Source organism: Cucurbitaria berberidis (genome assembly GCF_010015615.1).
Source record: "Cucurbitaria berberidis CBS 394.84 unplaced genomic scaffold K460scaffold_2, whole genome shotgun sequence".
Classification (NCBI taxonomy): Eukaryota; Fungi; Ascomycota; class Dothideomycetes; order Pleosporales; family Cucurbitariaceae; genus Cucurbitaria; species Cucurbitaria berberidis.
The window spans coordinates 762,696-785,235 of NW_024468936.1; the positions used below are offsets into that span (position 1 = coordinate 762,696).

The window sequence follows — 22,540 nt, forward strand, 5'->3', positions numbered from 1 at the left end:
CCTGATTACCCGATAACCCGCCATGCTAAAACCCAAACGCCATCCTGAAATCGTGTGCCAATTCTCTTGACAATGCCACCACTAAGGCGTTTGCCCTCGATGCTACACCGGATGCTTTTGATATATAATACCGCATTGAAATGCACACAGTATGCCGCCTTTTAAGTGTATTTTTGTGCTCCTTGTACACACCTCTTTCAGACTCAATCATCCGCTCACTCGCTCCAGTCCTCGAAGCGATAGTCCTCAGCTCCATCGAGCAGGGTAAGGCGATGTGTGGAAAACACAATCTGCTCGTACAGCTCGCGTCCCGCCGCACGCGCCTTCTTATGCCACGGGCCCAGACCGCCTTTATACGCGTCTTCGCGCGAGTGCCAGAAGCCTGGTGATAGAGTTAGTCAATTGCTAGCCCCAAAAGTGAGTGAATGTTTCGTCCTTCTCAATTAATCACCCCTTTTTTGCTACTGCAAGAAAACACCAAGAAGTTGCACAGTGGAGAGATAAACAGTTTACGGGAAAACTTACAAGTCGCTAGATTCCGCCTCTCCCCATTCGACTTGCCAAACCAGTACTTCAGCAGACCACCAGACTCGCACGCTTCACGGTGAGATTCGTAATCGAGTTTATACAGCCAGTCGTTGTCGATGCCGTCTTTCAGCTGGGACCGGAAGGTGACGACGTAGAAGCTTGTCGATGGCCACTGGACGCCTTGCTTGCGGGCTAGATCCCTCAACACAGCTAGGACCGCGGGGAAGTTCAATGCCTCTGTGTACGGCGCTGTTGCGTAGTCTGGCCTCGTGGGTTTGAGCGCTGTGAGGGCTTTGGCGAAGAGGAGGGAGGGCGTGGGGAGAACGGAGAGGTCGAGGTAGTGGCCTGGGTTGTTGTAGGGTGAGGAAATCAGGAGAGTAGAGTAAGCTGGTGAGGCTGAATTTGTCCTTTCTTCTTCTTCGGTGTGGGATTTTAGGTCTGGGGTGGTGGTGATGTTGGGGCCGGTGGGGAGTTGGCCTGATGCTGCGGCTTCGAAACGGAGCAGGTCGAATTCTTGGGTTATGAAGGTGGGATTGAGGACGAATGTGCTCTGTAGAGGGAGGTCTTGGTTGATCTCTGGCGGTGTTGGAGAGAGCTCGGTAATGCCGAATTCTGGTGTCTTTGAGGGTTGGCCGGCCAGGTGTATGACGGTGGTATTGTCTTGTCGGAGCAACGTTATGTCGAGTCCTGGTGCCATGACGAAGAGCTACAGCCTCGAGTACGTACTTGAGTACTCAGGTGTACAGGTATTTGTTGGTATCGCGATGTTGCGGAAAGTCTCGCCTGGTGATTCCTCACTTCCGACTCTTGCTTGGCCTAGTTTTAACTTCCTCGGTGTTGTCGTATCAATGCACCTCGATTACTACTATTTCCGAATTTCCTTTTTTGGTTGAAATAGGTGGTTAGTAATAACAAAAAAATAGTTGGGGTTGCCTCTTTGTTAAGCACGGTGACAATGGGTGACATGTTGCGACAAGCACGTCGGATCACGCAATCCGAAAGAACGCCATTTTGGGCCTTCGCTCGTCAGCGCACGCAATAGCTAAACTGTGAAACTGCAATCCAGACCGAACGCAGAAGTGAATTGTGAAAATCATGCTCGCTTTTGTGCGAGGTGTACGTGTCTGGATATCTGCCGAATCTTGTGGTCTGCTAATTGGCTCATGGTGAGTCAAGTGAAGTAGTATTCAGAAGCGTGCTGCCCAGATAATCCCCTGAGCAAAAGTATCAATGCGGATTGGGGAGTTGGAGTGAAAGGTAGTTTGTTCCGAACGTTACGCTAGACGGGTGCCTTGCATATGTCGCTAAAAATAGTCCATTATACAGGTGAGATGGCTCAATAAGAATTTTCACCCTCAACTATGGGGTAACTGTGGGGTATTATATACCTAAGCTTACTAGTAGACTTTGGTGCTGTAGTAGATTTCAATGACTGATGCATGTCTGATGCACCCAGTCCACTTACAGCCGCGAATCACTAACCACGATCGCCGGCAGTTTCTTAGACCGAGATGAACGTCTGCGCGAGCCTATGCATGCGCTGGTAGCCGTCGGGATGTGCGTCCGTGATTGGTACTTCATGGCCGTACTCCTCGATGCAGCAATCAAAGGCCTTGTTCTGCAATCGATTGTCGCCAGGCGGAAGTGGAAGATCAGAACCTCGATCTCTCATTTCGGTCTTTAACTCGAGCAGGTTACCCCAGAGGATGAAGAGTCTCTCTTTAAGCCGTTCGAGTATTCTTGGATTGCTTTTGAGACTACAAGCTTGTCAGCGAGCTTAGTTGCTATGGGTTTGGGGGATCTTACTCAAGTGCATTCTGATCTAGGAGACCCTGGCCGACATCGTTGCCTACAACAACGCGCAGCTTCTCGGAAACTGTATCAGGGGGTACATTGGCGTCTTCGAGAAGGAGAACGAAGCCCCACTCCCAACGATCTTTGGCGCGGCCGTTGCTCTTATCTTGCTTCTTCGACCTTTTGTTCCATTTCGCGTCGCTTGACGGGTGTGCGAAGAGTTCAAGCTCTGGAGGGAAAATATCGACGACTCTGACGCGAGATCGGTGTTTGGCGTTGACGAACGGGAGTGTATAGTCATTGTAATTCTTGGTTTGTACCCGAAGATGAGGAGTGTAGATTACTTCCGAGATGGTGGAGAGTTTCATCTCTGGAAAGGCAGCACGTACTGTACGGGGTTAGCCTAGCAACTCAATACATTCGGAAAGAAGCATACTGTTGGTGTTGACGCCACTGCGCGCTGCTTCCCATTCTTCCGCTTTCTCCTCTAGTTCTTTTAGTTCCGCTTCTTTCTGCTCCCGCTGCAACCGCTGCTTCTGCCTCTTTTGTGCCTTCTTCGACGTAGGAGGGTGTGCGATTGGCTCCTTCGGTATATTCCGTACATTCTGCAGGGCCGAAGTGGTACCCCTTTGCTTCTCATAAGCTTCTCTTCTGCTATTGATCTCATTGATGTCTGATTGCTTAATCAATTTGCGGATGTCGACCTGATTCGGTCGGTCTCTGTCCTGGTGGATTGCGCCCTCGAGCTTGTTGAGAGGTGAAATCTTCGTCCGCATATTTCTGAGGTAGATGAAATCACCGACGGCGATGTTCTCACGCGCCCAAGCAGCATTGCTCTCGTAAAGGATAACATTGAGAGTAAGTTGGCCGTACGGTCCATTCCAGTTCTTGGCCCCGAACATCAAGTGATCCTCTTCTTCTGGATCCACATAGAGGAACAGGTTCTCGTTGGAGGTATAGTCGGTGACCTTGAGCTCGACCGTGCCGTTGAAAGTGTAATAGGTATTCACGACTTGCGCTCGGACATCATAAAATCGAGAAAAGTCAAGATCCTTGATTAAGGACAGCTTGTCTGGTGCCGGACCTTTGAACAAAGTTGTCTTAGCATACTGTTGCACTTGCTGCACCGAGCCAGATGACGCATGCTTGAGGTGTATGACAGCCATCTGCTCTTGGGTTGTAGCATCTCTCGTTCTGTACAGGGCATTGCAAGGAAGATGTTGATTGCCGAGCTGAAAGGCTTGACTGAGCTGTGGGATGGGTATCTTGTTCGCAGGAAACACCAAGACTCCTGAGCCTGTGTGGACACCGCCAACACAGTCAGTGCGCATTTTCCAGACGGTCATCTTGAAGTTGCGTATGATAGCAATGTCACCCGGGCCAGAGATTTTAGGAAGCTTATCGCGGGTAGCCCAAAACAGGCGGCAATTGATGGTGGAAGAACTGCCCACTAGGCCATTGTCGAACTCATCCTGAAGCTCAAAATCCAGGACCCAGTCTGTTCCTTTAGATCTCCGGGGCTCTGTATTGCTGATGATCACCCCGATCAGATTGACTATTTTCTGATCCTCAACAGCGTCCTTGATGGCCGTGAAGCCGTTGGGGAGAGGCATTGTACTGGCTCGATGCGGTTAGCGTGGATATGAGGGTTGAAAGGTCGGGCAGCAACTAGAAAAAGTTGAATGGGCTTGTCTTCTCACCTCGACCTATGCAGTTAGCACTCTCACGAATGTTTTAACAGTCGCTAGACTAGGTGAATTTGGCATAATACTGGGCAGTGAGAGATTCGCGTTGGTTGCTCAGGTAGACGCGCTTGAGCCAAGGCAGCTAAGGACCGGCCCACATACGCTGTGCTAGCGCCGTACGCTTTGCCGCTTCCGCCTTTTCATCCCCCCTCCGAAAGATAAATCCCCTCCGCAAACAAACACTGCTGCCCTGCCACCCCTCGCCCCTCTCCAACTCCTACTCTCTCTCTCTCTCTCCCCTCACCCACAGTCAACCAGAGTCGTCGCAGACATGGCTGATAAGTACATCCCCGAGCACCGCCGCACGACGTTCAAGGCGAAGAGCGCGTTCAAGCCGGACGAGCTGCGCCGCCGCCGCGAGGAGCAGCAGGTCGAGATCCGCAGGGCAAAGCGTGAGGAGAATCTCGCAAAGCGCCGTGGTATCGCAGGGCGCGACCAGCCGGGCGCCTCGCTCGGTGCTGCCCCCGACAGCGACGATGAGGGTGGCAATATTGAAAGCCAGGTCGGTATACCCCCACCAACGTTGACGGCGGCCCTTGCACAATAAAGAAGCCCAGGCTGACAGGATGCGCTAGCTCAACGAAGAACTCCCCCAGATGGTCAAGGGCGTCTTTTCCGAGCAGATTGACGAGCAGATCCAAGCGACAACCAAATTCCGCAAGCTCCTCTCCAAAGAGCGCAACCCCCCGATCGAGCGCGTAATCGAGACAGGCGTCGTCAGCCGCTTTGTCGAGTTCCTGCGCTCCCCACACACGCTCGTGCAGTTTGAGGCGGCATGGGCCCTCACCAACATCGCCTCGGGCTCAGCGCAGCAGACACAGGTCGTCATCGAGGCCGGCGCCGTGCCCATCTTTGTCGAGTTGCTCAGCAGCCACGAGCCAGACGTCCGGGAGCAGGCGGTTTGGGCCCTGGGTAACATCGCCGGTGACAGCCCCGCATGCCGCGACTTTGTACTGCAGGCGGGTGCCCTCCGCCCACTGCTTGCCCTTTTGGGTGACAGCCGCAAGCTGAGCATGTTGAGGAACGCTACCTGGACACTTAGCAACTTCTGCCGTGGCAAGACGCCGCAGCCAGACTGGCAGACTGTGAGACACCTTGCCCACCCCAACACCCCCAGTAGTACTAATTATCCAGCAGATTCAGCCCGCCCTCCCCGTCCTCTCCAAGCTCGTATACTCGCTCGACGATGAGGTCCTCATCGATGCGTGCTGGGCCATCTCGTATCTCTCCGATGGCTCCAACGACAAGATCCAGGCCGTCATTGAGGCAGGCATTCCCCGCCGCCTGGTCGAGCTGTTGATGCACGCCTCCACGTCTGTCCAGACCCCCGCCCTCCGATCCGTTGGAAACATTGTTACTGGTGATGACGTCCAGACACAAGTCATCATCAACTGCGGCTCGCTCCCTGCCCTGCTTTCGCTGCTGAGCTCCACCAAGGACGGTATCCGCAAGGAGGCCTGCTGGACCATCTCCAACGTCACCGCCGGCAACTCTACCCAGATCCAGGCCGTCATCGATGCCAACATCATCCCTCCTCTCATCCACCTTCTCCAGAACGGCGACTTCAAGACACGAAAGGAGGCCTGCTGGGCCATTTCCAACGCAACTTCCGGTGGTCTGCAGAAGCCTGATCAGATTCGCTACTTGGTCCAGAGCGGTTGCATCAAGCCGCTCTGCGACTTGCTTGCCTGCCCCGATAACAAGATCATCCAGGTCGCTCTTGACGGTCTTGAGAACATCCTCAAGGTCGGCGAGATGGACAAGGATGCCAGTGAGGGTGGTGCCAATGGCGAGCCCATCAACCGCTATGCTCTCTTCATCGAAGAAGTCGGCGGCATGGAGAAGATTCACGAGTGCCAGAACAATGCCAACGAGGAGATTTACATGAAGGCCTACAACATCATCGAGAAGTACTTCTCAGATGAGGAGGGTGAGGCGGAGAACATGGCCGAGGGCGGTCCCCAGGTCAACCAGGAGGGTCACTTTGGCTTCGGCGCTGCCAACGCTCAGCAACAACAACAAAACTTCAACTTTGCCAACGGAGGCGACTCGATGGATATGTAAGCCGAGTGCACCTCCAGTCCGCGTTGCCAGCTATTGAGCCGTACGCTGCTGCAGAGCAGTAACTACTTTCCCACCAGCCAGCCAAATGAGCCTGGCCGGCCCGTCCGCCATCATCGTACAGCCAATTGGAAGTCATATTCGCTACACGATTGATACATGGCCCTTGGAAATGTAACTTTTGCTCGCGCTGCGAGGATTTCACGTTTCCTTCGCAATACCCCCCATCTTCATCAGCCCGGCTCCTTTGTTGAGTCATCCCTTCACCATGATTTTCACGAAGCCTTCAATGATACACCGTCATGTAACCCCTCCAATGTCTATTATCCGCATCATATCCCCGGCGTTGCGTGTTTGGCCTTCTGCTGCTGTTCCCTCTTCGCAGAACCAGAATGGATAGGGTTGGGCTGGGCCATCTGCTCTGATGGCGGAGGTCTTGCACAGCTGCGTGGAAAGAAGGGTCTTGTGCGCTCACACTCGTGCCAGCCAGATAGCTGAATCTATTATTGAAAAAATAAAGGCGTTCAAAAGCATGCCTTTATGTGTTTGCAATACATGATGCTTGATTGATTGATGTATCGTCGACAACGGCTCCGCTAGTCAGCCTGGTATACGCACGTGCGTCATCAACGGAACCCTTGACAAGTGACCCCGCCCACCAACCGCCGCATTGCGTGGGGGCAGCTGTCTTCGTTGGTTTACAGCTCCTAGTCGCGTGTCGCGTGCCATTTAGCATTATCATCGTGGAAAACCTCGCTGCCTCTTACTTTTTGTACAATCTTCTGCGAAATGTCTGCACCTCAGTGACGTCTGGCACCATGTCTTGGACCGATGGCGCAATCATCGCAATCATCGCAATCACACCGCCCTGAACTTCCAGCCAACCCATTGCTCTCTTTCAAACAGTGAGCTGTCTAACGCCCGTAATACTTTGGATCTCTTTGTGCATGACTCTAGATTCGGGCCCTTCAAGGAAAGTGAGCTAGATCGCCTTCCAGAATGTGCAGATTCATGGTACGCACTGTTAAGAGTCACTCCCAAGCATCTAGCTGATAAACGCAGGTATACAAGGGCAAAGACGAGATTCTCCTCTCAGAGCTCATCCTGAATCCCTCGCACTCCATACTTACACAGTCCTTTGACTCACGTCTCCGGCTGGTACGCTCACAACCCCTCTCAAAGTAACATTCAACTTACCACATCAACAGGACCGTCGTCGACCACATAATGGCGATGGCTTCGGAATTGGCTACTACACAGCCCCCTGCCTCGGACCAGAACCCTGTGTCTTCACCTCCACAATCCCCGCATGGAACTGCATCAACCTGTCGCGGATCGCTTCCAAGACGACCTCCTCGCTCATCTTCGCGCACGTTAGGGCTACGACCGAAGGCAACCTGTCAGATAGCAACTGCCATCCCTTCTCGTACAAGAGCTTAATGTTTATGCACAATGGGGGGATAGGATGTTGGAAGCAGATCAAGCGGCGCGTCGCGTTGAGTCTGAACGAGCAGTGGTTCACGCTCGTTCAAGGTTCGACAGACTCTGAATGGGCTTTCGCTCTCTTCCTGGACTGCCTGGATAAAGCGGGGATCTCTCCCGATAGCGAGCCCGGGCCTGGGGGCTTCGGCCACACAGTGCTACGCAAGGCGATCCTCAAGACCGTAGAGCGCATCAATGGGTTCATCAAGGACGTGGTAGGTGAAAATGGGATGGGCAATGAAGATAGCAGGAGTCTGCTCAACTTTGCAGTCACAGATGGAGAGAGTGTGGTGTGCACGCGCTACGTGAGCAGCAAGACCGATGAAGCTGCGAGTTTATTCTTCTCAAGTGGAACGAGCTGGAAGGCGTTGAGCGGAGAGAAAAATTCCAAGAAGACCAGCAGCAGTGCAGAGGGAGAGGATAGAGACTATGTCATGGAGCGCCGAGACAAAGGGTCTGATATCGTGCTCGTTGCCAGCGAGCCGCTCACTTTCGAACGAGGTATGCCCTCTCTTACCTTTCCATGCAGTACTGGCTTGAGGTATACTAATATCACACCCACCTAGATAACTGGGTGACAGTCCCCACAAACAGCACCCTAACTATCTCCAAACAAACCGTCATGATCCACCCCATCATCGACGAGTTCTACTCACCTAACCCCGCCCACGAACGCAGTGCAGGCTTTGCCCAGGCAAAAGGGCAGACGGTAACAGGGCCCGATAAGATTGTCTTAGGAAGTAAGAGTCCCGCGAGCGGCGATGAGGGGGGCCCGGTGAGAGGACCGGATTTGGTGACTGCCGCGATTCGACGGCTAGGAGTGCAGGCCAAGTGAGAGGGTGACGTATAACGGGATGAGGACGAGATATGTTGATCCATGTTAGCATGTGCGTTCGAGCATGAGTAGGTGTTTTGGTCAAGAAGTTTCTGTTAGCCCGTACGTTTTTGCCGCATTATTTTAGCAGGTATTTGTTATGGGGGCGTACGGTATGCTCGCATTCAGGTTTCATAGCAGGCGTTTATACGACATTACAAGTACTCTATCTTTTGTATCTCTCACTGCGTGTATTGTTTGGAACTGGGTCATCTTATACCCGCTCTTGCTGCCAAGCTTGAATGAAGGGTGAGCGGCACTTGATTATTGCTTGTAAGTCTAATGGCCCCTCCTTCCTAATAGAGTGAAACTGATAAGAGCGTTGAATAGATGACGATCGGATCACTTAAAAAACGAACCTCTCTTAATCAAATGTGAGTCGTTCGTTATATTCCCATAGGCTGGTTTACAGACTATGACAGGCGATGTACCTTGTCGTTACGATGCTAGAGACACAATAGCTGTATATAATCAATGACGCTCGACTGCGTGGGGTAAGTCAATGCTGGCAAGGCCATAAGTCTGCCGCATGCTGGGGCCGATGTTCGCTTCTGCATGTTGTGTGATTCTTAGAGGCTGCCAGAGAGGTGCATACGCCAATGAGGCGTGTATCTGTGGCACAGCCTATGCGGTGCAGCCTTCACTTCACCGGAATTTTTGCGCGCAGGATCAGGCTCGCTGTCGCTTCTCAGCACAACCTTTGCTATATCTCCCATTTGCCTCAAACGATAGCATTCCTACACAAGGCAACTCCCCAATCTGATATTCGGCTAGCCTGAACCAGCATGGTGGTGTGTCGCTACTTCCAACAAGGCCGTTGTACCAAAGGCGACATCTGTGGCTTCGAGCATCCATCAGATGCGAATCTAAGCACAAGACCAACTGTTCCTAGATTCGAAGCTCCGCCTGCTTTCTTGCAAGGCTTTAAACCCCAGACGCCATGCGTCTTCTTTCAGCGGGGCGCTTGCAAATACGGAGCGACGTGCAAGAACGCCCATGAGTTAGGTGCAACCGCAGCTCCTCCTCCCTCCACACGGGTCGACGCACGATCGGATACTCCTTGTACCTTCTTCTTGCGAAATGCGTGTTCCAAAGGAGCGAGCTGTCCATTCAGCCATGCGTCTACTTTCCCATGCTCGTTCAACACCACCCTAACTGAGAGTACAGTCTCTCAGCCAGCCAATAATAGCCAGACAACCAACATACCCGATTTTGGAAAGAATGGCTCTGAACTTCAAGATTTGTCTTCCAGGACTATTGGAGGAGCTACGGTGACTTTCGCGAACGGTGCGATTATCAGCGAGATCTCGTTGCCGTCGGATTATTCCACGTTCACATTGACGAATATTGCCGCCAATGCGAAGTCAGGGGATATTTGTGACGACCTCAAGCGCTGGGCAAATTGTGAATTAGTCCACATTGGTTCCCTGAAGCTCGATCCACAGACGTCAAAACAATCGACCCAGGCAAAGATTGCCGATGGAGGTCGCGCATCTAGAATCGCGGCTGGTTCTAGCCGTGGCTCTAAGCTCGACGGAACTGATATCGAAATTCGTACGGTCCAGCTGGGCGAGTCCCTTTCAGGTACCAACCGTCTTCAGCTCTCAGGTGTCACCTGCACATGGCATGATCCTTCAACAACAGCTCATCTAAAATATGGGAGTGAAAAGTTCGCTTCGAAAGCGCTTTCAAATATAAATGTAGATCGCCGTGCGATTCGAGGACGCCGACCTACGGTTGAACTTGCTCAAAATCCTCGATGGATCAATGTTGGCAACCTCGATGTTCGAACTAGTGTAGATGACTTGGAACAACACTTCAACCGCTTCCCGACTCCTCTGGAGATTGGAATTGGCCAAAGATCACATGGAATGTCGTCTGGTGTCATTCAGCAGCGAGTCAAATCATCCCTTGAGAAGTGCGGTCATGTTCTCGAATGGTCCGTTACCCACCAACCTACAGGTGCTAAGGTCAAAGCCTATGCGAAATTCTCAACCGAATATGAAGCTGTTCAGGCGGTAAAACAGCTAGATAGCTCCAGCATCGACTCGAGATCCAATGACAGATTGCATGTCCAACACGTCATCTCCGTCAAGCTGCCAGTGTCACTACGTGTGCTTGGTGCAGTCCAGTCTCAACTCAATGCTCTAGCTGAAAGCGCACGATCTACTCACTATGTTTCAGTCAAAGCATACGATAACCCACTCAAGCTGTATACACAAGTAAGGGTGACTGGGTCTGACAAAATCACGGTCGCTCGAGTCAAGATACAAGTTGAGGAGTTGTTGGCTGGTAACATTGCCACCGACGGCACGCAACCTCTTACGAATTCATACTTCTTCCATGCTTCATCAACAGCATTTCTCGACCATGTCATGGAATTCCATGGTGTACTTATTGTTCGGGATCGACGCAAGATGGCTCTACGAGTGTATGGTGAAGCGACTCATGTCAGAGCTGCACAAGACGCACTTCGAGAAAAGGCCGCAGAGGTGAAAAGTGAAGTAAAGGAAGTCATACTTGACCAAAATACTCTTACTGCAGCTATGACAGGCGGAATTCAACGTATCGTAACTGCGCTTGGTAAGAGCAAGGTGAAGCTCGATATCACGTCAAACCCCAAGCGGATCCTTGTCACAGGTAGTGATAGGGACGTTTCGATAGTTCGCGAAATCCTAGCCTATCGCCAGTCCGACCTTTCTGGGGCCATCACCGGCCTTTGTATCAATCAGGAGAACGAATCACTATGTGCAGTTTGCTGGACGCCTGCCGAAGATCCGACTAAAACCACATGCGGTCACACATACTGCAGCTCTTGCATCGATGCGCAGGCAACATGCACATCAGACTTCCCGCTTCGTTGCTTGGGTGACTCCGGGAAATGCAACAACCCACTAACTCTAGAAGAGCTCGAGCAAGTACTAGCTAGAGGCAGCTATGAAGGGCTTCTCGAAGCTTCACTTACAAAGCACATCCGGACACACCCAGAAGACTTTCAGTACTGCTCGACTCCCGACTGCGATCGCTTCTACCGCACATCCAAAGCAGAAGACGCCATAGACTTCCACTGCGACCGCTGCCTCACATCCATCTGTACTAGCTGTCACAACGCTGCCCACGATGGAGAAACGTGCCACGAATCTAAAGCTGCCCGTAGTGGCGTTGATGAATTTGCCGAGTGGAAGAAACAGAACGATGCGCGAGATTGTCCCAATTGCAGCACAACGATCCAGAAGAGCGCGGGATGTCATCATATGACGTGTAGCTCATGCCAGACTCATATCTGCTGGCACTGTATGAAGATGTTCAAGCAAGGCTCTGAGGTGTATACGCACATGAACAAGGATCACGGACAGGATTGGGGGCTGGGCTGGACGCCGCGCGATTTTCAATAGTCAGACCAGAATGATGATATTTTAGTGATTGGTTTGCGGACTCGGATGGTAGGGGTGTGGGGAAGCGTATATGGAGCAGTAGCAGGGGGCCGAGAGAAAAGGCCGAAGCTTCGGACTCTGTCAATCACTATACAAGATGTATTGAAGATACGGGCAGTAATCAATATTAGCACAGTGAACCTTGCTTAGATATATTCAGACCATCATATCGTTTGCAGTAATACATTCTAGGTACCAAAATCTATCAAAACCCGGGTATATATAAGTCAAAGTACTACTAATAGCATGCCTGCAGGTTTCCGCTGCCCATCGCACGTATATATAAATGTATCAATATCTTCATTCTCCTATCGCTTCTTCTTCTCCCCTCCCTTCTTCCTCTCCTCTTTCCTTTTTTTCTCTGCTTCCGTTACCCTCCTAGTAATACTCTTCCCAGTTCTTTTCGAAACCATGACAAAAAGCTCCGAATTCTTATTCTCTTCCTTTCTCCGCTTCCAATCTGCTTCTGACCGTGCTAGCAACGGTACGAGTCCCGTCCGCCCTTGTTGGGCAAAAGGTTCTAGGGGACGTGTTGACCGAGAAGTAGGAGTAGAGCGTGATGACTGGGAAGTGGAGGTTGAGCGATATGACCCGGAAGTGGAAGTAGAGCGAGATGCCATTGGTGTTGTTGGGTGTGATAAGTTGGGCTGCTGGTGAGAAGTAAGATTAGGCTTGTTGTTCTAAATGTATGATGGGCTCTAGGAAGATATGAGGCTGGGGTCTAAGGCGGTTGGTGGTATTTATAAAAAGAAGAATGGCGGTTAGATTGAATGAGCGAAGTGTGTGAGAGAGAATAGATATCACGGCTAGGGTTGAAGGGAACATGTATTTGGGCTTGATGTGTGTACTCAGAAAGATATAGATTGCGGGATACAGGATTCTACGGGTATTGTTCCGTGACATGGTACATGATCCCATAGCAGAGTTATCCATTCAATTTGTAACTTTGTATGTCTGGCTTCACGCCTAGCGGGTGATGTAACTCGTAGTCATAGAAGCAATGATCACAACCTGTGACGTGAAGCAAATGACATAGCCTGTGACGTGAAGTAATGTATTCTAAGTATAAATTCTTTCCGACGTGGCAGAACTATACTTTCTATTTCCTTAGATAACGAACTATATTTAGAGATATATGCCTGCTTAATCAACTGCTTCTGTACACTTCGACAGCAAGAGTGAAGATTCGCCTGGAGCGAGTACCGCCAAACGATTGTTTCTAGCCAACTACCTTTCGGCAAGTAGAAACTCACTTGGATCGATTATCACCGACGAAATCCGAGGGACCTTCCTCACGAGAAATAACTGATAAATTCCCTCGTACGCCATTCCACTGAGACAATGTGCACCGCAAAGCGCAAAGTCTGCGAGAAGTGCGGTAAAGCCGAATACCCTCCCTTTGTAGGGGAAAACCAATACGACTTCAAGCCATGTAACAGTATACCAGCAGACAGCAGGATAGAGCATTATACGATGATAATAAAAGTGAGGCAAGATTACACGTGCATAGACTGTGTGTGGAATGAAGAAGAGAAACGGAAAAAGAAGCAAGAGCAGGAGAACAGGAAAAGAAGAAAGGAACTGAAGATTGTAGAGGAGCTGAGGAGGAAGAAGGCTAAAGAACAGGCTAAAGAGCAACTTCAAGAGCAACGGGCCCAACTCGCAGAGCAGAATTCACGACATATAGTACAGACGAAGCAGGCACAAGATGCAATGAAGAATGAGGAGAAGATACGGAATCAGGAGAAGATGCGAAATCAAGAGTTTCAGGAGAGGATGCGTGCTCAGCAAGATGTTTATGCAAAAACAGCTCAGAGAGAACATGCAAAGCAACTAAAAATAGAGGAGAATGCTAGAAAAGCACAAGAGGAGGCTCGAAAAGAACAGGAGCGGAGCGCGAAAGCCCAACTCGCAGCGAAACATTCACAACAAACAGTACTGGCTATGCAAGCACAGGCGGAAAAGAAACGAATACAAAAGCAACAGGAGCTCGATGCCCAAAAATCTCGGGAAGAATACGATAAGCAAGTAAAAGCTGAGAAGAAAATTAGGGATAAAGCGGAGGCAGAGAGGTGGGCAGAGGAGAGAAAGATTCAAAATGAACAGGCAAGGGTTCTAAGACAACAAGAGAAGGCTCGAAAGGATAACGAGAAGGCTCAAAAACAGAGGGAGAAAGAACGAAGAGAACAGGAGAAGAGGGCGAAGGCCAAGCAGCCGGCGGCTCACAAGCCTACTCAAAGCACACATAAGCGCAGTCCGTCAAAATCACCCCCAAGTCAGGGAGCCGGAGGGAAGGGAAAGAAGAAGAGAGTTTGAATTATTTCAAGGTGCTGAATTTGCTATGTTTCGAGAAGTCAGGGCATAGAGAGTGAGATTGAAAGTAGACAGTAGTGTACACAGTAGGAAAGACTGTAATGTGTAGTTATTGCGTTAGATAACTTTGAGCGAAAATAAACATATGGCAACTCACTCTTCGAGTGACAGTTTTGCATATCTTTTTGTTATACACACGACAAGTGAGCCGTGAACCCAAAGGTTTGACGCCCGCAGAAGACGAAGGAGGTGCGGTTGAACACGGAGTGGCAACGTTCGACGGTATCCTCTCGAAGTCTGGGCCATGAGTGAGTAGAGTGAAAAGGCGCAGCACAGTTCGCTTGCACCCCATGGCCAGAGATCCGCAAGGAACCGATGAGCATGGGTTTTAGGCCATCGTAAGACCGGAGTTCAGCGGCAGATGACGAGTAAATAGAAACCAGTCGTTGCCTTGAGCAAAGGCACGATGAGATCGCAGGTTCTAGATTTCGTAGGGTGGCATCGTGGCTGTGCACGTGGCGTCCTTTTCAGTCCGTGCCTAACGCGTCGCATGTGGAACGTTGACATCTCGACGATCGAAAATTAACTCGTGATCCTGATCTTTCGATCATTCTCGCTGATACCGAAAGGACAAAGGTCGAGCAACCACTTGCTCGATTTGGCGGGCGTAGACAAGGCGGTGACGTGAGAACGTGGCAACGGAATCGCCGTGATGAAAGTCTCAGCGCAGCTAATAAGTGGGAGTGCCTAGAATATAATAGTGGATGTAGTCGCCTTCAAGTACTGCGTACTCATCCAAGCGTATACCAGTGAGGTGGTTTTCCGGGTGTTTCAGCCGCAAAGTCGTCGGACTAGTCAGAGGTCTGGATGCCTGTCAGTTCAGCCTTGCGAAGAGCATCCCGGAACGCCCGTCGATTATCCGAATAAGAAGAGAAATATCTATAGCAAAAGGACATCAGCTCGGGCGGGCCGTGAAGGCAAGCACTAAGAAAATATACTTTGATTATAGTGCTCTATACAATGCTGCTGGTTGGGTCAAAGTCAAGGTCTAGCTCTCGCAATGGAGAAGACTCGGGGTATCTTGCACCCACTCGCTACTAGGAACCAAGTTCGACCACTATTCGATTAATGCAAACATGTGGCAGACATGCCTTAGAAATACCACCTGAAGAGTATTGGATCGGTTGACGGCAACGAATCAGATGATGGGGATCCACCGACGACCTCCACTTGCGACATCGACGTTTGGGCCGTATCTGAGATCTCAGGATCGATAAACAGAGGAGCGACGGAAGGCACCAAACCAAACTCGCGTAGTTGCAGCCTCTTACAGGGTGGTAAAGGCAGAAAAGCGCATGAGGAGGTAATAACCCCACAAATAGCATTGGCGGCGGCTCGAGAAGATTCCCAATAGACGCGCTCGTTGCTTGTTCTCCCGCAATAGTCTTTATTCCTTGGCTGTCTGTAGACGTATTCTATTAAGATGTATAGTGTGTTCCTAGGCGCATATCGGTGGTGCGTAGAGTTCGGTTGGCGTTCGCGCTGCAGCTGAGCAGATCCACCAGTCCTTGTCACGAGATGCTTTTACTCACCTCACTCCTTGAGGCACAAGATTGCAAGTGGCGGGCTCTACCACCGGGTGAAAACTTGGTCGAAGGCGTAAAGCCAGCTCGCCGTTGTTGCGTAGCACAGGCAGATCTCGGCTCTTCCCTGCCGATTTGAATGTTGGAGTCCGTGTACGCTGTGTGCAAACGCCACAGGCGACGCCACCACTGCACCCTTCAGCTGAACATGCTACCCTTCGCAATACCAAGACTTGAGGATACTGGCGGAGCTGCTGAAACTGCCACTAAACCATGCCTACCCTAGTAGCCATGTGCTTCAATGCTTCCACCGGCGCGATTCGACACAGCTGAACATTACGAACTCATGCCTGATCGATCGGAGCCCACGCTTCACTTCGCGATACTGTCGCCAAATGCGAGATTGCTATGCTAGCTCCTTCTGAGAATTGTTTCAATGTGACGTGAAGGGTTTGGAGACGCACTCAAATTGCCACAGGCTTGATGCTGTGCCCCGAGGCATACGTAGTGGGATGGCGCTCATTGTCTCGACGCATGTCCTAACATCCGACCCGCAACATCTTATTTATACTCCAGTGCCGATCCTACAGGATCGCACGAGTATTATTAGCCAACTTTTACCGGAGGATCCAATACCTAGTGCTTATTTTAACGGTTCTCCCGTCTTACGATGTAGGTCTATGAAACCTGCCGCATTCCCTCTTCTCACTGACTGGTTGATAGTGGTGAACACCTGCAGCACACCAACCTATCCTCTCGTATGCTAAGTCGATCAGACCAAAGCCCCTCGAATCAGTTTATTGCCTTGTATCATTCATGCCTCCGCAGCCAACCGCAGCCTATTTATCTCAGAAAGAAAGCTGGACGGCGTCGACCGAATTTGGTCACCTGTTCAAGGTCGTTTTGCTGTTGTCGATAGTTACTACGGCCGTTCGATCCTTAGTCGTCATCGTCTCACGAAGAAAGAGAAGGATGTCAGACTCAAGTTCGAGTCAAGAGAAGAATTCGCTTCCGACTCCGCCAGCTTTGGAGAAAGAACCAAACCAATACCTACAATCACTGAAAAAAGAAACACTCCAACCTGACCTGGCGCCAGTATATCCATGGACTGCCCTTCCTCATGCTTTACCTGGGCCTTACGATGCTCCATATTATCCACTGCCTCCGCCAACTATCCGCAGACATTCCCATGATCCATCTGCCGCAGAATCCGAGCAAACATCGAGAACAATCCCATACACTCGTCGTGTGTCTACGAATAGCATCTTGAATCATGAAGTCGTTCTTGAGGGTTCGAGTACTGTTTCATCTCAAGGCTGGCGACGCACTCAGTGGACAGTTTCTGCAGGTTGAGCCATTGAAGTGACATCGCCACTCAAAGACCAAACAGCCCAAGCCGCGTCAATGTGCAGCCCTCGCAAACCTCGCGGAACATGCCAGACTAGGAGGTTGGCCACGTGACGATGGAAATTTCAACCACAAGACTGTAGGCATGATAGGTCTCGGCGCTTCTGAAGTGAAGGATTTGTGTGTTTCAGAGAAGGAGGCTCAAGGGAAAATAGCTCAAGGCTTGCATTGTGGCTGCGCTGTGAGTCAGCTGGGATGGTGGAGTAAAGTGGGGTGGAGAGGCGGTCTACTACTTTTCGATCTCAAGTTCTGCAACAGCATTCGATAGTGTGCGCCTTTTTCGCTTTAGTATGGGTCTGAATATTTGTGATTATGGGAGTGAAGGATTTGGAGGGAATTAGTAGGAGGGTGAGTCTCCTTCCCGTAGCAAATGCAGAGTACCTCTGTTCCTGCGAGGCGTTCATCAGCACCAATAGGGCTATTGTAAATTGCCAAATACTAACTCCTGAGTATGTGTATTCCCTGACTTCTCTCTAAAAGCTCAAGAGTGATCAAGATCCCGATCGTCGATGGTGGTGCCCACCACCACTGACAGCATAAGCGCACGCCATAGCGTACAGCTGCATGCCACTAGTTGCCGCTGTCTAGTTTGAATTCGGTTAGAAACTCCTATCAAGGGCAGCGAGTTTGAAGTCTGGACGCCCAAGATATTAATACATGCTCTAGATGAGGTCGGCGATGGGACCCCCCATGTGGCGTAGTCATGTTACCTGCTCTCTTGTCGAAACAGTTCAAATTGTGTAGCAAAAGCAACCCCTAGGATCCAATACAGCTAGCTGTGCAAGCAGCCTCTGGCGCACCGCCGTGTACCAAAGATATACCTCGAGGTCAGGATGGACTGTGGTAGCGTCGCTTGTGTATGCCTAGGAAGGCAGGAGGATGTAGATCGATCTCGTCTAGGATTGACCACACCTAAGAGCTGCATTGTCGATCATTTCGGGGTGTCCTAAGGCTGTAGTTCATTTCCGAGAACCTACGTTTGCAAGCAACTTGTAGTGTGACAGGTTTCGACATGGTGTTTGTAGCTTCATTGCTACTTTCATGCATTCTATAGAAAAGTGGTTCGCCTGCTCTTTAGAGCAAGTATCACATCTTAACGCCAGGGCATATCCTGTATGTATATCTTAGGGCCCATATCTACATTGAGACCCACTTTGTTCCTCGTTCCACATCAACCCTATACCTTCCTAGCATTCTCATCGTCTCCGTCCCTCATATCGTTCTGTCTCTGTATAAAACCGGATCAGGCTTTGCGCGCCAATTTCATCTCCAATTCTGAATAGCTGCGCAATATCAACATTCAGCGGAGAGTCAGGTTCCGCACTCGTGAGGAGCTGATGTATCGATGTCATCGTGGTGTTGATCGTATACGCAGGCGTCCATGACGATTTTAGCAAGTCCAGGCAAATCTCGCCCGTCTTGAAGTCTACATTTGGGTGGCATATCGGCGTGACGAAGCGGATAGTGGGTGGGCTAAGTGGGTATTGCGAAGGGATGCGAATGTCGAGGAGCCATCGTCCGCCTATAGGCCGTTAGATAGGGGAGGTACATAGAACCAGGGTGAAGATACCTTCGTACGCCGTCCCGACTACACCTTTCATGACCGCTCTCCAGTGCATTATATCATCATCGGTAGGACCGAGCTCGAGAAGTGCATAGTTTGGGTCTGATTGATATGTTTGGAGCTCTGTCATGAGCCGCTTCGTGGGTGACGCGTTGCGGGATGAGCCTGCCATCTCTTCCAATTGCTCTAAGGATCAACAGAAAATAGTAAAGGACTAAGAGGGAGGGGTATCAATCAAGTGAACTATAGGATATCTTTGTTGTTTTGAGCGAGAGGCTGGTCAACATCCAGATGATGCGCCTCGGCTTGGAGCTTCAGCCGCAAGTTGCCCAAAGCTTCTCCCCGCCAAAACTTTTGGATCCTGGTTTAAACATCTGAAGGTCAATTATCCAGAACGCACAATTCGCTCAAGATGATCGCTCCAGAAGTTACATTAACGCATCTTAATCGTGCCGACGGCTCCGCAACATACACACACATTGGCTATTCAATTATTGGTGCGGTCAATGGCCCAATCGAGGTGCAGCGAAGAGACGAACAGCCCGAGGACGCGACTATTGAGGTGAATGTCAGGCCCGCTGTTGGTGTGGGAAGTGAGTATGCTGCATGGCCTAGAGATTGAGTAGTAGCTAAATATATACGTAGGCCCAAAAGAGCGACATCTCGAAACTCTCCTCCACAACACATTGCGCAGCATCATATTGACGCGCCTCATACCACGGACACTTGTACAAATCACGCTACAGATCAGAAGCCTACCAGAAGAAGATGATTCGACTGGTGTCAATACCGTACAATTTTACCCCCAGTCCCGCAAGCATGTCGTAAGACGAGCTAACACAATCTAGAGCCTCACAATTCTCCCACACCTTCTCCACACCGCGCTCCTCGCGCTTCTCTCCGCCTCGATACCCCTCCGCACAATTCTAACCTCCGTTTTAATCGCTGTCCCGTCCTCTGCTTCTCCAAATACCTCCTCCACACCACTGCTCTCGCCGACCGCGAACGAACTCTTACGCGCGAAACCTGTACGCTCTATCCACGTCTTCGCATTTTCAGGCGACCGAAAACTGTTACTGAATGAGAGTGATGGAACATTCAGCTACGCGGAATGGGCAGAAGCATGCGAAAAGGCGGAGGAGGTGTGTTGTGGAGAGGAAGAAGAGGGAGGCGTAAAGTTGGATGAAGGGGAAAGCATGGAACTCGATGGGCAGGTGCAGGAGGAGAGTTTGGAAAAGTGGTTGAGGGGCGTAGTGAGGAGGAAGGTGGAGTGGGAGCAGAGGTGGAAGAGTGCTACTTGAGCATCTGAAGCGAGCAGTCATACATCGCATACCGCAGACTCTGAAGATGGAGTGAGTGGCATGGCCGACATCCTCATGTCCCCGCGCCTGTCTGCTAGGCTAGCGATCTGTTCACGTCGACCGGAAATGACTCGAGGAGGACTGTTTGGCCGATGCGGCGAGCACAAGCTTGGGTCTGAGTAACACGGTCAACAGACGACGAACCTTTTTATTATGACGGAGGAACGGACCGAGTCATATACGGAAGGTGGTACAACGCTGGCAGCGTGTCGTGAGTGAACTTCACGGTAAGTAATCACCGTCGCGGATATATACTGTAGAAGATGAGATAATGATGATGCTATATAAAGACTCCTATATACAATACACCATAATGGAGTTTTAACAGCGCTGAAAGACCCACTAGATCAACATGCCTCCCAGACTCAAATTCCCGTATTTGTAATGTGATTGATACAATGTTTGTCGATGTAATGTGCGATGCGTCGCTTGCAATAATTGTCGTGAGTCGTAAATCGTCGTATCGGTCGTAAGATCCTAAACCTATGCCATCGCAGTGCCATGCTATATCTGAAAAAGAAAATACCCAAATATCGTAATAGTGCCGAAGCAGGACGCGCGCCTACACCTCGTCAACACCATGTCTTAAGATCTTGTCATCAATCTTTGCCTGCTCGTCCAACAACTCGGCAAGGTAAGCCTGCGGATCCCAGTCCGGCACCTCCCATGTTTTCACGCCCGTCGAATTCTCCTTATCGCTCAGTCTAACGTCTTTACTGCACGCCCTTGCAGCATTGAGCCAGTCTTCCCAAGCCCTTGTATCCGGACAAGCATCGCTCCTGCGCACCCAACCTGTAGTCTTGCTGACGACAATCGCTTTCCACAACGCTTGTGTGAACGTGTGGTTCTCGGAGGGATAGCCTTTCTTGTCCATGTCGGAGTCGGAAAGACATTCGTTGGTGACGGTGTAGCAGGATGTGTCCCAGTGTAATTTCCCAGGCAAAGCAGCGACAATCCAGTATCCAGAGCCGAGGAGCATATACGAGCCTGCCCATGCGATTTGGACCTGGATCTGAGCGTTGGCGAGACAGATTACGCCGCCCATGAGCATCACAGTACCTATCAAACTCAAGATCCTATAGGCTGGACCATGCGTCAAGAGGTATTCGATGCTTTCAGGCGCAAAGTAGAGCTCACGAGCAACGTCCTCATCACACCGGACTATGAGGAAGCTGCCCTTGGGGTATCGTATTACCACGTCGCCGCGTGGAACCTTGACCGACTTGTCTTTGCGCCTAGGGAGCTGTAATGTCCACTTATTGCCGTATCCGATGAGGCTAGATAAAAGCGAGAGCAGTACGGTTGCTATAATTGACATGCCATCCTTTTTCCATATCGAGATGGCGAGAAGGAGGACAGACAAGGCGAAGCCAAGCAAGAGGACGATGGTAAGTGGTGCAACAGACTTGGATTTGAGGGGTTGTTCACCGGTTCGTTTCACTTCAACAACACGAACAGAGAAAGGGGCGAGGTTACTAGCGTCACTAGAATGAGGTCAGTAGATGTTTGATGATGCGTAGTTGCCGTGTCGTGGCGTGAAGTTCGGAAGAGGTGGGGACGCTCTTGTCGTAGCGTACCGAGCCCGAGGCCGGGGACGACAAGACTTACGAAACAATATTCCCAATATGATTGATGCTGTCCCTATAGTTGCCTGAGAAGATGCCCGACACATGTCCAGGAACAGGCTCAAGTCGAATGGGCCTGGTAGGCCTCATGAGCGCCTGTGGAGCTGGAATTAACCGCGGCAGAAAGATCCATCTCGAAAGTGTCGAGACCTGTGCGTTGGCGAGTACTGAACCTTCTCCCAGGATGGCTAGGAAACCAACAATGTCGAGTTGCAGGCTTTCCAGGTTCATGCTCCCATCATCGTTCGGCTTAAGCCAATGCATGTCTGGAAAGGATCAGGAGCTTGTGAGCGGCAAACGAACTAAAGACTGAGCGGTGCGGGAACGAAACATGGGCCAAAAACGAAGCGCTATGATGAAGTAGGGAGCAGGCTGTACGGGTATATAATAGATTGATGGCAACCCTGAGGCAAGAAACGCGGGTGACGACGCATGAACGTCGAAAAAGAAAGTCTGTACGCGACCAAGATGGGGGCCAGAACCCGACAGCAGCGACTCAAGCTTCAAGATGCATCTTCCGGGGGACACTTCCAAACCATTCCGGTCAGAAGGCTAGCCTCCAAGTCGAGGGAAGCGGGAGTTTGTGCGCTCCTCAGCCGCACAGATGGACGCTTTTGCAGCTCATTGGCACGTTTGGGTACCTCAGGCTTGAACGGCAGTGAGGGGCAAGTTGGCTGACAGGACGAGTGGCTAGGCTCCAGGGTAGCTGGCGCATAGCGAGGCGCTGCATAGCCTCGATGCTGTGAGAGATGAGAAATCCGCCCAGGTT

At 50.8% G+C, this 22,540-nt stretch overlaps 10 protein-coding genes and 1 pseudogene across 11 annotated transcripts; 7 read left to right on the forward strand and 4 right to left on the reverse strand.

Annotated features, from left to right (window-relative positions):
* Positions 1 to 106: 106 nt before the first annotated feature.
* K460DRAFT_392578 (uncharacterized protein) lies at positions 107 to 1,410 on the reverse strand. Its single transcript, XM_040935892.1, has 2 exons — positions 526 to 1,410; positions 107 to 382 (listed from the first exon to the last, which is right to left on the reverse strand). The coding sequence occupies exons 1-2, from the start codon at positions 1,223 to 1,225 to the stop codon at positions 216 to 218; spliced, it is 867 nt and encodes a 288-aa protein (XP_040789709.1). The 5' UTR covers positions 1,226 to 1,410; the 3' UTR covers positions 107 to 215.
* A 368-nt stretch (positions 1,411 to 1,778) lies between these two features.
* Positions 1,779 to 4,104, reverse strand: K460DRAFT_331848 (uncharacterized protein). Its single transcript, XM_040930819.1, has 4 exons — positions 4,023 to 4,104; positions 2,759 to 3,943; positions 2,335 to 2,710; positions 1,779 to 2,285 (listed from the first exon to the last, which is right to left on the reverse strand). The coding sequence occupies exons 2-4, from the start codon at positions 3,933 to 3,935 to the stop codon at positions 2,030 to 2,032; spliced, it is 1,809 nt and encodes a 602-aa protein (XP_040789710.1). The 5' UTR covers positions 3,936 to 3,943; positions 4,023 to 4,104; the 3' UTR covers positions 1,779 to 2,029.
* Positions 4,105 to 4,257: 153 nt separating this feature from the next.
* Positions 4,258 to 6,503, forward strand: K460DRAFT_383639 (ARM repeat-containing protein). The gene is made up of 3 exons (XM_040935465.1): positions 4,258 to 4,569; positions 4,643 to 5,152; positions 5,205 to 6,503. Exons 1-3 carry the CDS (start codon positions 4,339 to 4,341, stop codon positions 6,129 to 6,131), a joined length of 1,668 nt encoding a protein of 555 aa, XP_040789711.1. The 5' UTR covers positions 4,258 to 4,338; the 3' UTR covers positions 6,132 to 6,503.
* A 255-nt stretch (positions 6,504 to 6,758) lies between these two features.
* Positions 6,759 to 8,652, forward strand: K460DRAFT_306036 (N-terminal nucleophile aminohydrolase). The gene is made up of 4 exons (XM_040930022.1): positions 6,759 to 7,142; positions 7,191 to 7,286; positions 7,337 to 8,111; positions 8,177 to 8,652. Exons 1-4 carry the CDS (start codon positions 7,128 to 7,130, stop codon positions 8,443 to 8,445), a joined length of 1,155 nt encoding a protein of 384 aa, XP_040789712.1. The 5' UTR covers positions 6,759 to 7,127; the 3' UTR covers positions 8,446 to 8,652.
* Positions 8,653 to 9,165: 513 nt separating this feature from the next.
* Positions 9,166 to 12,117, forward strand: K460DRAFT_363256 (uncharacterized protein). Its single transcript, XM_040932780.1, has one exon. It carries the CDS (start codon positions 9,270 to 9,272, stop codon positions 11,877 to 11,879), a length of 2,610 nt encoding a protein of 869 aa, XP_040789713.1. The 5' UTR covers positions 9,166 to 9,269; the 3' UTR covers positions 11,880 to 12,117.
* Positions 12,118 to 12,195: 78 nt separating this feature from the next.
* K460DRAFT_425784 lies at positions 12,196 to 12,538 on the forward strand (annotated as a pseudogene; the record flags this gene model as incomplete). The annotated part of the gene is made up of 1 exon: positions 12,196 to 12,538. A coding segment is annotated over one exon (343 nt), but the record flags the coding sequence as incomplete, so codon positions are not given.
* Positions 12,539 to 13,055: 517 nt separating this feature from the next.
* Positions 13,056 to 14,234, forward strand: K460DRAFT_392583 (uncharacterized protein; the record flags this gene model as incomplete). The annotated part of the gene is made up of 2 exons (XM_040935893.1): positions 13,056 to 13,296; positions 13,429 to 14,234. Exons 1-2 carry the CDS (start codon positions 13,260 to 13,262, stop codon positions 14,232 to 14,234), a joined length of 843 nt encoding a protein of 280 aa, XP_040789714.1. The 5' UTR covers positions 13,056 to 13,259.
* A 2,385-nt stretch (positions 14,235 to 16,619) lies between these two features.
* On the forward strand, positions 16,620 to 17,631 carry K460DRAFT_363259 (uncharacterized protein). The gene has a single exon (XM_040932781.1). The coding sequence runs from the start codon at positions 16,631 to 16,633 to the stop codon at positions 17,165 to 17,167; it is 537 nt and encodes a 178-aa protein (XP_040789715.1). The 5' UTR covers positions 16,620 to 16,630; the 3' UTR covers positions 17,168 to 17,631.
* An 807-nt stretch (positions 17,632 to 18,438) lies between these two features.
* K460DRAFT_264018 (ubiquitin-conjugating enzyme) lies at positions 18,439 to 18,957 on the reverse strand (the record flags this gene model as incomplete). The annotated part of the gene is made up of 2 exons (XM_040927487.1): positions 18,439 to 18,743; positions 18,792 to 18,957. Coding segments are annotated over 2 exons (471 nt in total), but the record flags the coding sequence as incomplete, so codon positions are not given.
* Positions 18,958 to 19,175: 218 nt separating this feature from the next.
* K460DRAFT_413952 (uncharacterized protein) lies at positions 19,176 to 20,469 on the forward strand. Its single transcript, XM_040937644.1, has 3 exons — positions 19,176 to 19,378; positions 19,431 to 19,576; positions 19,634 to 20,469. The coding sequence occupies exons 1-3, from the start codon at positions 19,198 to 19,200 to the stop codon at positions 20,084 to 20,086; spliced, it is 780 nt and encodes a 259-aa protein (XP_040789717.1). The 5' UTR covers positions 19,176 to 19,197; the 3' UTR covers positions 20,087 to 20,469.
* On the reverse strand, positions 20,302 to 22,409 carry K460DRAFT_383644 (uncharacterized protein). Its single transcript, XM_040935466.1, has 2 exons — positions 21,755 to 22,409; positions 20,302 to 21,630 (listed from the first exon to the last, which is right to left on the reverse strand). Exons 1-2 carry the CDS (start codon positions 22,033 to 22,035, stop codon positions 20,709 to 20,711), a joined length of 1,203 nt encoding a protein of 400 aa, XP_040789718.1. The 5' UTR covers positions 22,036 to 22,409; the 3' UTR covers positions 20,302 to 20,708.
* Between the last annotated feature and the right edge of the window lie 131 nt (positions 22,410 to 22,540).